General features: G+C 45.6%; 1 protein-coding gene across 4 annotated transcripts in view; it reads left to right on the top strand.

Annotated features, from left to right (window-relative positions):
- STRBP (spermatid perinuclear RNA binding protein) overlaps nucleotides 1-13,331 on the top strand; it is an 89,011-nt gene that overhangs the window by 35,450 nt on the left and 40,230 nt on the right. For all 4 annotated transcript variants that reach the window (XM_034793862.1, XM_034793860.1, XM_034793861.1 and 1 more), the window contains exon 2: nucleotides 11,316-11,497. In XM_034793862.1, the coding sequence (XP_034649753.1) occupies nucleotides 11,495-11,497 (3 nt within the window). In that variant the 5' untranslated portion in view covers nucleotides 11,316-11,494. The remainder of the gene's footprint in view (nucleotides 1-11,315; nucleotides 11,498-13,331) is intronic.

Here is a 13,331-nt window from a genome sequence, read left to right as displayed (position 1 = left end):
GAGCATAAGCTTTCGTGGACTACAGCCCACTTCTTCGGATGCATATAGAATGGAACATATATTGAGGAGATATATATACACACATACAGAGAACCCCCTCTCTGTATGTGTGTATATATATCTCCTCAATATATGTTCCATTCTATATGCATCCGAAGAAGTGGGCTGTAGTCCACGAAAGCTTATGCTCCAATAAATTTGTTAGTCTCTAAGGTGCCACAAGTACTCCTGTTCTTCTTTTTGTTAAAATAGGTTTGATGTTAGAAGCACCTGGCATGCCCTCCCTTTGTGAGGGTTTAATCTCTCTCTCACATATACTCTCCCCCATTAGACATTGACCAGTTTTTGATTGTTGAGCAAACTTAAAAGCTACATATAATTTATTTTATTCTTTCCGAGGTTCCCATATTCTGATTTAGCTTGGAGCATATTGGTACCTTTTGATTTAATTGCAAATACAGTTGTATGCCTAATGCACAATAATAAAGAAAAAATGGTCTTTGAAATGTTGCATGTGACCGAAAAAGCCACATCCCTAGTAATCCAAAAAGAATTTTGGAATTAAATTGGAAAATTTGGGTTTTTGCCAACCTTTTTCCGCTGTATTTTCATGCTGCTGCCTTATAAAATTTTGCCCAATGGGTTGATGAGAAGTGTGAAAACTATAAATAAAAGCAGGTCTTGCTCCTGTAGCATCATCACATTTATTACAGCTCTGTTTTCAAAGCCATTTAGGTATAATATAATGCTTCTAGTGAATAATCTTGTGCAGTAAATGATGTAGTCTAACAAGCCTGTGTATCTCAGAACAGTTCATTTTGGATGTTAGTGGTTTCATAATTAATACCTCACTTCCTGGGGCCACAGACAGATGTGAGTTCTGAAATTACTCCAGGTTTTCTTAGTACACGTTGTCTAGAAGAGCAGGAACTCACACTTCAGGATGTTGGAAGCTAGAAGTTGCTTTTAAATTCTTGGTGAATATATTCATAGTTTGATAATGAGTTTTCTACTTAAACCTTAATTGAATAATATCCTTTGTTACTAATGATTTATGTAGTGCCTAATGTGTGCCTTAGAGACCATAATAAGACAAGCCCCTGCCCAAAAGTGTGTTATGTCACTTACATGTTCTGCTTTCTGTTGTGTTTAGTTAGCCCTCATAGAGTTCTCTTTCATGGGCCTGTAAAGACTTGAAGGAGGCAACCTTGCACACTGAGCTCCTTTTATTTATCCACTTGTCACTTAAGAGTCAGTAGCCAGTTTTTAATTCCTTTACTCTGCTTGGTCTGTCTTCAGTCTCAATCCCAGGCATCCTCCCTTAGACCTGAACGGATTTTCCTGGCGAGTCTCAGTGGTAGTTGTCACTGATGGGTTGGGTTGCATGTAGTGCGGGTGCTGAGATACCATGGTGATGGGTCTAAGAATCTAGCTAAGGTTGGTATTTGGAATGCCTTTAAGACTGAGCTGGGACCGTTCCATTTCTTGTTCTGAATGCCATAGGCACTAGTCTGTTAAACTTTCTGTTTTCAGGGGCAGGAGGAAGCTAAGATTTTGATAAAGCTAGTAATGTAAACTGGTTAATTTCATTCATTAATCACATACTCTGAGTAATTTATTGTAACCTTAATCCTGAGTCCTCTTGAGTTTCAGTGTTTGTGGCAGGTGTCACGTTTGCCAGAACAAGCATCACAGTGCCATGGTAATTCCATTTCTGCTAGTATTTATAATAAACTTACGTTTCTTCAGATTTGATCTCTCAGCTGCTGCAGATTGCATCTGGTTGAAGTCCAGGCTGTAAGGGTTGATGGTTGTGTGGCCAAAGCACAGCATTGGGGTTTTGAGATGGGTAAAATTGGAGGTACCCAGACTCACTAGTCACTTTTGAAGACCATGACTTCTGTGCCTCAAATATTCCAGTTCACAAAATGAGGCACAGAAATCATGGTTATGATTTTCAAAAGTGACTAGTAAGTCTGGTTTCAGAGTAGCAGCCATGTTAGTCTGTATCTGCAAAAAGAACAGGAGTACTTGTGGCACCTTAGAGACTAACAAATGAGTCTGGGTACCTCCTTAAAGGAGCCTAATGCTGGAGGCGTTAAGAAAGCCTAAATAGTTATTTATAAAGTCCTTTGAGATCCATAGGAGCTACAGGTGGCTGAAAACGCCTGAATTTTGAATTTTCTGTGAAAAATAATTTGATTTTCAACTAAAACATCTGCCCTGAACACTTTCCAGTTTTTCAACCAGCTTTAGTAAGAACATAGGCTTGGCAGAGTGGATCAGACCTGTAGTCTATCTAGTCCAGTAGCCTGTCTGACAGTGGCGAGGACTAGGTACTTCAGACAAAGTGCAAGAAACCCCTCTTAGTGGGCATAGTCCACCCTTTGGGAAATCTCCTAACCCATAATAAAGATCGGGTTAAATCCCAAAGCAGGAGGATATATATCTCTTCCCCCCCCCCCCCCAAAAAAAAAAAAAAAGTTTAGTATCTACTGTATAACTCTAGATATTCAGGTTATCCCTGCAAATAGCCAGTCTGCCATGGGCGGAAGGGGCAGTATGAGCGGAAAACATGTTTGTGTGTATGTATATTGTTGCTTTGCTTGTTGCCACAGAGCAGCAGTGACCGCTCCTGTATTTCCACGTTGTCGTCATGTTCATCTTCGCTTCCTCCTGCCCCTTCCGTATCAGAACGTCGTTACGCTTTGTTGCTCTGCAGGAGAGGCGATGAGCCTCAACCGCTTTAGGCATTGGGAATGGGCAGTAAAAGGCAGTGACGCCGGCGTAATGGGAGAATGGAATCATTGCCTCGGCAGTGTTCACTGCTTCTCTAGGAGTCTTTTGTGCTGGCTGTAACACCTAGGTGGCTTGGTAACAGCCAACCTTTGGCCCCTTACATAACAGTGAGGAGTATTTACTGCAGGCTACACTGCCAAATTTACACCTCTATTTAATTGTAACTTTGGAAGAGGAAAGCGTTATTTGCTAGTATATAGGGGAACTGTTGGTCTTGCCTGGAGGATGGGTACCTTAAACCTGATTTAGCTCTTGCTTCTCCCTTTTTGGGAAAATCCCATAGGGGAAGGGTGGTCCAGTGGCTTCGGGTGTTAGCCTGGGACTCAATTTTCTATTTCCTGCTCTGCCACAGCCTCCCTGTATGACCTTGGGCAAGTCACTTAGTCTCTGTCTCAGTTTCCCACCAGCACAGTGGGGATAATAGCACTGCCCTGATTCACTTCAGTGTTATTGAGGATAAATATATTAGACTGAGGCACTTGGATAGTGTGGTTACAGAGGCCAGGTAAGTGTCTAACATAGTCTGTAGAAAGAGTACTTTCTCATCTATTTGTTTTTAAAGTTTCCTGTAGAATTTGATAGACAATTTTCTTCCATAGAATTCTTTAGGATGCTTAGAAACCTACAGAAAGGATATTGCCCTTGTTAAATTCTGATGGACTTAATAGGATTTCTACAGAAATTACTCTAACATTTCTATGGAAATCTATTTCAGCCCTGTTAAAATCTATAATGCTTTTCCTATTGGTACAATATACACTTGCACATAGGGTGGATTCGGCTTATCTGTATGGCCCTGATTATTGAGAGAACCTGTATTGTCAAATTGGGACCAACTTATCATTGAGTTGGGTTATAGATGCAAAGTAACTAACTTGTGGCTGATATGTGAACCTTAACTTTGAATTTCCTCACATTTATGTTAAAATCTCAACTGTAAAATTGTTTTAAAATAAAAAGTAATACATGAAATTTTGTGAGCGTTGAGGCAGTGTTCCTAGTTATCAGAAGGAAAAGGTGAGATCCAGAGAGTCAATTAAATGCACTGTTTTTGTGTTTGAACATATGACCATTGGTGTAAATGCAACAGATGCACTGTGCATCGTTCCAAGTACTGTGTATGACCTGCACATTCAGAGGTTAAAAAGTTATTTGGAACTTATGAACTGAGCATGTTCTGTGAAGCTTCAGAAGTCTCCAACTTCAGATTTTCTTTGAGCAGATACAAGGCACAGTCTGCACTGGGGGTTTGGAGGTTAGAAAAACAATTTTTTATTTATCCGAATCTGCTCACACAAATGGGGGTGGGGGCTGCAGGGGGAGAGAGAAAGTGGAATTTAACCACTTCCCCCAAAAAATCTCCTTTGGATGGGAAGCAAGCAGGAGAAATATTAGACTCAAGAGTGTTTTGTTTTTATTAAATTTAAGAACTTGCAATGGAAGTACACCTCTACCCCGATATAATGCTGTCCTCGGGAGCCAAAAAATCTTACCGTGTTATAGGTGAAACCGCGTTATATCGAACTTGCTTTGATCCGCTGGAGTGCACGGACTCCCCCCCCCCCCCCCCCCCCCCCCAGCGCTCTTTACCACGTTATATCCGAATTCATGTTATATCAGGCCGCGTTATATCGAGGTAGAGGTGTACCTGCCTGGCCGTAACTCGAGCATTGCTCTGCACACATTCACTTGGATGGAAAATTCCAGGCTTCTCAGGATTAACACAGGTTTTCCTGAGAAATTGCATCCTTGGAAAATAAACTTGCATGACTTTACTAACTTAGTTGAATCTGGGCATATTATTGGGAGCAGCGGGAGCTTTACCAGTCAGAGGTGCACCCCAGTGCTACAATTGCATTCCCCTTCAGGATGCTCATGTGTCAGAGGGCATGTCCACATTGTAATTAAAAACCCGCAGCTGCCCCGTTCCAGCTGATTCAGGATCGCTGGGGTCTGGCTAAGGGGCTGTTTAACTACGGTGTATAGGGCTTGGACAGCTAAGAACATAATGGCCATATTGGGTCAGACCAAAGGTCCGTCTAGCCCAGTATCCTGTCTGCCGACAGTGGCCAATGCCAGGTGCTTCAGAGGGAATGAACAGAGCAGGTAATCATCAAGTGCTCCATCCCCTGTCACCCATTCCCAGCTCTGGTACCCTCCCGCTTTGCAGGGTCCTAGAGCCCAGACTCCAGCCCAAGCCCAAGTGTCCACACTGCAATTAAACAGCCCTTTAGCACAAGCCTGAGTCAGCTGGCGTGGGCCAGCCACAGATTTTTAATTGCAATGCAGACATACCCGGGGTGGGAGGGATTTCTGCTTTTGCAGGCTGTTGTAAAAGGGAGAAACCAGAGTGTTTGTGCCATTCTTTTAGGAATTAGGACTTAAAATATTAAACATCCACAGAAGAGAAGGGTCAGAACGAGTTCGAAAAATTTTCCCATGCTGAAACCTCCTGAATTGTTGTTGTTCCCCTGTTCCCCTCAGCATGTTGATGCTTTTAAAACCAGGAGAAACTATTTTGCTGTTTCTCTGTCAGTTATTTTGACACTAATCAGTGCTGCGGATCTTGTTTTGATTGGTGTCTTGATGCATCATAAAAAGAGTTGCTGAAAGAGTTCAATTATAATATCAGCAATTCTGCCAAATGTATTGAGCTGTTCTGAAAAGCAACTTGTCTTTCCTGACCCAGATACACAGTTTCCCACTGTGGTAGATGCTGCCAGAAAGACTCTTGGCAGAAAGCCAGAAATAAAATTATACTGCAGAATTATACTCCTTTCCTGATCCAAGCAGCGTTGTGTGTGTTGTGATGAAAAATCACCTGCCTTTTGCATGCAGAGCAGAAATTAAAACTAACTTGCAATTAAAGCTCCAGGACTCTTATTTTGATATTAACCGTCCCCCTTAATTTCACTGAACATAACTTTTTTTTCTTGTATGTTGCATAAACTGCAGTATTTTTTGCTGCTGGGTCTGATCCTACCCTGCAAACCCCAATCTACTTTGGGAACGTTCCTTCCTACTCTCCTCAGCATTAGTTCTCTCTCCAGTACCCCTGCTCTCAACTCTGAGGCCAGCTCAGATGTCTCGGGATCATTTGTGTTGCCCTTCAACCTGCTGTTTACGCTACAGTGCCTCACGTGCGGATGCTGGAGTGAAGGAGAGATTAGAGGGGCAGAGGGTGCGTTAGTGCCCCAGAAAAGCACTGCTGGCTTGTTCAGTCTTGCTGTAGCATTGAAGTAGTTGTCATGGACCCTGGACTCTTCCGACAGCCTGGCCAGATGCCCGAGCAGCAGAGAAGTAGGGATTTAGATGACTAAAGAGTTCAATGTCCTGTGATCTTGTTTCCGTTCCCCAGTTATTCCAGCAGCATTTCTCTGTGCAAGGTGCTGCTCTGTGCTGCTGGGTTGGTAACCGGTATCCAAGGCTCCCTTTTCTAAGGGTAAAATGGAGTCTCAGCTGCCTTGTTAATTTCAGCCCATGTGGAGTTCGCAGACCTGTTGCTCCTGCCTGCCACCTTGCCAATCAGAAGTTATCTAAAGACAGCCAAAGGGTATGTCCAAAACTGTTTATTTAAATGAGCATCTTTAAGTCCAGGAAGCACTGACAGCTGCAGGAATAAACCCCGTTATTAAGGCCACATATCAAACTCTTTCCTTCACTCCTCTCGTGCCCACTCCAGAAGTTCCTTGTGAAGGATGGGGTGTTCAATGGAAACGTTTCTGGGCCCTCTGTGGCCATGCTGCTGGGCATGGAGGCCCAGGCATGCTGCAGCCGCTGTTAAATTGGTTACATTAGGATTAAGATGAGCCTCGAGAGCCCATTTCCTGATGTGTTTTTCTTCTGTGGAGAGACGGTGTGTTTTTAAACGTCCGTGTTCTGGTTATTCCCAGACCTGCTGTGGAGACAGTTTAGAGAGCGCATGAGTTACCTTGTTTAATGCTGGTGTGTAATAACACTTCACATTGCTATAGTGCCTGCTGTTTGAGGATTAAAAAAATCACATCAATCCTCTCACCTGGCCGCGGTGAGGTGAGGCAGCATTGTGCCCATTTTACAGGTGGGGAGTGAGGCACAGAGACGATAAGTGACTTTCCCGAGGTCACTCGTGGCTTTGTTTACCCTAGAGGCTTTTCCTAGAAAATTCATTGCAAGCTGTGGTGGTGCTAGCTGTGTTGTAGCCCAGACATAAGCGGCTTTTACCATCATGTCCTTTAGGCCACTCCTTAGCAACGCCAACCGTCCTCTCCCAGCTAGTGCTGCTGCTGCAGATGGCCTCTGTCCGTTAGTGTTGCAACCAGGGATGGAGCTGTCTCAGTTGGGGGCTGGTCCTAGCATAGATGCTCTGTAGTGAGTTAGTGGCAGAACAAAGCTGCTGGATTAGAAGGATTGCAGTTCGTTTCTCTGAATCCCTTCTGATGGGCCTGGTAATAAGCACAGTCCGTAGCGCTCAATCCAGATGGCTGCGACGGCTTGGCTTCTGTTTATTTTCCACTCTGTGCCTTGTTCTTAAAGTAGCATCTGAATTTTTAGAAAGCAGGCTCCATTCTGTTTAGTGGTCTTATTAAACGTTCTCTCCCAGGCCTGAACTGCATTACATGTTTGGTTTTTTTTGTGCGGACACTTCTGAGAAGTATTGTTGGGCAATTAATAATTTGAAAGAACACTGCAAAACCGCTGCAGCTAGAATTGTGTGTGGTGATTTTTCTCCTTCTTCCTGAATAATATTAATGAAGATGCTGTCATCTGTAACGCCCTCCCTAATCGGAGCACAATGCAGCCATGTCCCCAGACCTCAATCGCTCACTTTTGGGGAAAAGGGCAGGTAGAACTGGATTAATGGTGACTCTTGCCTGACTTGTTTTGCTTGTTAATGAAACCGGGAGCCTCTCTGAAAAGCCGCATTGTTCTGCCTCTCAAGGATAGCATTGAAAGGTGTTGATGCTGCATAACACGTCCACTGTGCAGCAGAGAGAAATTAGCCCCGGTCACAGCTGTAAACATTTGCTTTCAAGTTATTTCAGGTTTTCAGAGTATACAGAAAAGAGCTCAGTGCCAGCGGAATTGCACCCTGAGGTACATTTGTTCTCGGAGCTCAAGAGGTGGATTGCAGGCTTGGCCTCTAGACAGTACCGTCTGCCCAGCAATTTAGTGAAGCACCAGAATTTGATCAGTCAGCCATTTCCATCCATCTGCTTTCAGTGTGTTGTCACCTATAACCTGCAGCTTACAGCAGTCCTGGACGGGAGTCCAGGCTGGAGCGTAGCTTGGCGTCTAAAGACTGTGGTGATGGGCACGTTCGCTAAAGCCAGTTAGAGGCCTTCCACCTCATGGCTCTTGGTCCGAGAGAGAATCTCCATCGTGTGCTTGTAGGAGGAAGGAAGGCTGGAAAATACAAAAGGCAGAAATGATGAGGATAAAAAGTAGCATGAAAACAGGTCGTGGTTTGAACGGAGAGCTTGTCTTGGATGAATTGGTAGGCTGGGACCATGAATAACAGGCAGAGGAAAAGCTTGAGACACCTATCGGAAACCACCCAGCAGTCCTGCGAGGTGGGGACATATTACCCCTGCTTTGCAGCTAGGGGGTACTCGGGCACAGAGCCGGACTCGGCCAGATGAAAACCAGTGGCAGAGCTGTGACTAGAACCAGGAGTCCAGACTCCCCGTCCTGTGTTTTTAAGCCAGTCGGCTGCTCTGGTGAAGAATGTTTGACGCACTGTGGCTGTGCTGAGCAGTGGCGGAAGACTGCAGTCTGGGTCCTGGCTGACAGGGTTGGGTGGAGGGTGTGGTGCTCACGTGTTTCCTGTTAGCCCAAGGGCAAGGGAGCGGTGTTTGAGGGCTGAACAAGGTGGTGTGGAAAGGGCAGAAATGGGGGTTATTTTAAAAGACAGTTTGGATTTTGCAGTTTGGCTGCAATGGGCTCTGTTTCCATACCTGAGACACTGTCCTGGCCTCAGCAGCTGTTCACCGGGCAGGAGGAGGTGCACGAATGCCTGGAAGTCCAAGTCCAAGGCTTGTTGCCCTGGGCCCCAATCTGCAATCACTTAAATGTGTGTAACTACTCACGTGAGGTGACCATTGACATCAGTGGGGCGACACAAGTGAGTAGTTCTCTGCGTATAGGAGCATTTGCAAGAATTGGGTCTGCGCAGAGTAAGTCTGAGACGTCAAAAGCTGCCCCAGGGCTTGGACCCCAGTTCCCGTTGGGATTTTAATGGCAGCTTTGGCATCTCAGCCTGCAGTGGGAGGGCGGGATTGGAATTTTTCGAGGCTGGAGAGCTCAGCAGGTCGTGGGTGTGTGCGGTGGGGGGGCTGCATCGGCGGAGAGGGAGTCTTAGCCTGTTGGCCCCGCCATGGAAATAGGGCACTCTAACTTGGATCTAAAGGCAAATATACCTGTGCTTATTGTCCAAGCTCTGTCCCTGTTGAGCTTTCAGGGCCCTTTGTTGGCAGAGGCCCTGGCTTCTGTGAGCCTCTCCAGGGGGATTTGTGCACTTGGCTGCCCTAAACTGTTAGTGCTGCCATCGTCCCATGTTAGGGTAGCAGCCAATGCAGCCTTTCTGGCGGGACTTGAGGAACTAAGTCCCTCAAGGTTCATCTCAATCCATTTCTCTCCCTATGAACCTGCCCTGCCCACCCCACCCCTCTCCCCCCAAAAAACTGTTTACTGTAACCACATCTGACCGCTTCATTATTTATATGTTCCTTCAACCCATCCCCACATTTAACCAGAAGGGGGCCCCATACCAGACCCTTTCACTGGTCGGTTGGTTGTTGCACTGTACTGTATCCCAGGTGCATAGTCTGGAGTTCGGAGGGACGTCTTTATAGACAACCAGTTGCTCCCAAAGCTATTATCCTGTAAATCTGCTTCACTTCTCAATAGGGGCACAGTGAAGTGGACTGTGTTGCTCCCTCTCTAGCTGGGTTCGAATCCGTTCGGGGTGCAACATTTTAATAATTTTGTCACACCTCTGTAGTTAAAGCACCTACTATGCTTTCAAGTCACTTCTCCGGTCCCTGCCTGTTGGCAAAAGCAGGCTTAACCTTTAACAATGTCAGGATTGTTTGACAGACAATATGCAACGTATCGTTTGATGTGCAGGATCGAATGACACACGAAAAAGAGAGCACGGCAGGATTTTAAAGTTCTGGTGGTGGTATACGGAATGAGAGGGAAGCAGGAGTTCTTTGCAAGGGCTGGGGTTCCATAGCGCACCCTGAGCTCAGACGCGCTCCTTTCTGTCACGTGGTATTTGCTCCGTCACTGTGTCCTCCTCCTTCTTGCCAAGCATCTATTTGCAGTTGCATCGTGGTGGTCCCCCAATAATGGTGCCTGTTGCTCCGGGATAGGGGAGTGAGCTTTGTGCTCTTATTTCTATGTTTTTCTTTAGCTTTGCCAATATGGCTAGAACAGAAAGTGAGCCAGACTGCAGGTGTTGATGAAGGTTCTGCATAGTGCTTTGCACCCAGGGTGCACAGGCCCTAGCCTTCAAGTGTAAGAGCGGGAATGGCCTAGAACAGAGCCCAGCCTGGATTGTTGTGTGTTTCCCTCTCTGACCCTGCTGCAGTTTCCCGTCCGCTCCTAACACTGCACTTTTGGAGACTGATTTCTTCATTTACAACCCCCCACCTCCACCCCCGCCAAAGAGAGAAACTCCCCTGGGTTTTGGGTCTTCCCTGACATGAAATACCACATTCCACTACAAATAGCAGACACGAGCGAAGGCTTTTCTCAGGTGCAGAGAGGGTTACCTGTTCTGTTGCAACAAGATTCAGAGGAGAAATGCCTGGTATTCCCCAGTTTTGCCAAGGCTTGCTGTCCATGGGCTCTCTTGCCTGTGAGGTGCTATGGAAAGCAGCACAGATGCGCAGTGTCAGCTGGGGGCTCAGAGGTTATGGGTGAGGTTTTCAGAGTGGTGCCAGGTGATTTAGCCATGGGTTCCCCCGTGAATTTCCGTTAGATTGGGACTAAATCCCCTGCTCTGCTTTGAAAACCTCAACCTGTAGTTGTTTGTGGCAGGGACTCTTTCTTACTATATATTTGTACAGCACCTGGCACGCTTGGGGTCATCATGCTGATTGGGGTCTTGCACTAATGAAGTACAAATAATAAATGAAAAGTAATTCAGTGCCCAAGAATGTGATTTATGGATAAAAGTATCGCACCAGTTTTGTAGCTGACTTCCTATCAACTGTACTAAATACCCTGGAATTCAGAACTGCCTGGTATCAGAGCTTTTGAATGCCAGTTGCTTCTCGCTGATGAACCCAGATGAGGATGGCACGGGAAAGCAGTAACATGTATGTGGGCATGTTTTTAAAAAAAAAGGAAAAGGTTGCTTTCTATAGAGACATCTGCTTTTTGTTCAGCATTGATGATTTCCTCCCCCCCTCCTTTTGAAGCCTGCTGCTTTAATCAGTGGCTTGGTTTAATGTGCTGCTTTGAAAAGCAATCAAAATGAGCATGTGGTTTCTTCTCTCCAAGTTGTTTCTCTCTCTCTCTATTTGCAGGTGTTGTATTGCAGAAAGCGACTCCCGGAGCATCTCGCCTGTATGAACTCTTGAGCTGGCAGGGGATTGAGAGGCTTATGAGGAGGTTCTGTCAGGCAAAAACAGTGCCTAGCAAAGATACCGAGGAGGAGGGAAAAGGAGAAGGGGGAGGGGGAGCGGAGCTGAGACTCTAGCAAACCATGGTAGGTAACTGTCTTCATTAATATGGCTGCATTAAAATTATTCTCCACCCCTACCCCGTTATGGAATCTGTTAAAACAAGAGTGGAAGGATTTTCTGACTCTGCTGCATTAAAGATGTCTCCACATGGTTTAAGCAAAGCAAATGGGCTTTGATTTATTGCTGGGGCCTTTTCTAACCGGAGAATGGAGCCTTGTGAGCCTGCAGCACATGAATTATTAAACACCAATGAAGGGGATGCTCATAAATAACCTTTTCTAATAAAACTGGCATTAGCAAGCTTTGCAGAGTGTGGGTGACCTTGAACTGTGGATTGCATAACAAACTGTGACACTCCCCACCCACCCCTTCCCCACAAGATCAGATGTTGGCTCTCTATATATTTTAGTGTTAAAAATTAAAAGCCCGAGCTCTATGCGCACCTATTAATAGCATGGATATGATACATATGTAACCCGTACCCATTGGGGCATATTTGATGACTAAGTGAGGAGTCACTTCCAATCTGCCTGCTTGTATCGGTTACAAATTGCAAGAGTCAGAGACGCATTGAATTTGCAAAGCTGTGCAAATGTGAAGGGCTTGGAATGGTTAGTTTTTCTAAAATGCATTCAAGGAAGGGGGAAAACCCCACCCAATTAACTAATTCCTGAGAGCCAGCTGTTGTGAGTAATTTCAGCCAATTGATTTTTTTTTTTTAAGCCCTCTAAATGTTGTTGCTGTGAGACGGGGAGGAGCGAATAGGTGCAGCATTATATTTACAATAAAGTACTGTATTCCGATTTGAGTAGATGATTGCTAACGAAATCCATTAAAAATAACCCAGCCTAAGATTTCACCCTCTGTGGGGAGAAGACCGCTCTGGGGGAAAAGGGACCTCAGGGAACACAGGGCACAGACTGGACTTTAAATGGAACGCTTGCTGGGTCCTATGAATTCTTGACCCAGATTCTCTTGCTTAGTACTTCTTTTGCCATTGCCCGTTAGTGAGGTAACCGTGTGTTTCTAATACACAAGTTACAGGCTTATCAGTTTGCCGCTGCTGGAGTATTTTCTATAATCCGTGTTCACAAGTGGAGAGATTTGGGGAGGAGGGGACATACTTTGGGTGGAGGTGAATTCACAAATCCATGTCACCGATTGACTGCTGAGCTGCGGTCGTGTCTCGGTTTGTAATTGAGATGAGTGACAGCAGGGACCTTTGGGAATGGAATTCTAGTGTGAGAGTCCTGGGAGGGGCGCTGGGGGAGCACGCCTCACCTGTGAACCAAGGCGCTTCTCCCGGAGCATGTACGTGGCCTGTGGGATAGGAGAACTAAGTGCAGACTCAGCAATGAGACTGCTTGGATCCATTACAGGCCCTGCTGTCTCTGAGCTCAGGCATGGTTACAAGCTGTGAAGTAGGGGGAAAGATTCCCCTTCCCTGCAGGATAAATGCAGTTTATGGAAGTAAACGATTAGCAAGAGTGCAGCGGTCAGCTGGGTGGCAGCGGAATGTGATCCATGTACTGGGGATATTTTTGATTCTCCCCTGTTCATAGGGAACAGGGTTACATGTGGCTGAAGGGGAAACACCTGGTAGATAGTGGCTGCCCATGCTGGTTCACTAACTTTTCAGATCATGCATGTCTCGCCTGGATAGCATGGCAACTAGACATCTCCAATCAGGTCACAGGTCTCTGTGCCACCTCACCCGATTGTGGAACTTCGGGCGCCCTCCCTACAAGCCATTCTTCACTCGGGATCCTTTAACCCCTTGTTTTTTCTATTTGATTATTTTACTCTTTCCTCACAAGCTTAACCCTTCCCTTCCAGCCTCTTTCCTAGCCATTTTTC

This window comes from Trachemys scripta, chromosome 17, assembly GCF_013100865.1.
Source record: "Trachemys scripta elegans isolate TJP31775 chromosome 17, CAS_Tse_1.0, whole genome shotgun sequence".
Taxonomy (NCBI): Eukaryota; Metazoa; Chordata; order Testudines; family Emydidae; genus Trachemys; species Trachemys scripta.
Note: the sequence above shows the minus strand (reverse complement) of the source record. Positions and strands in the feature narration are given on the sequence as shown.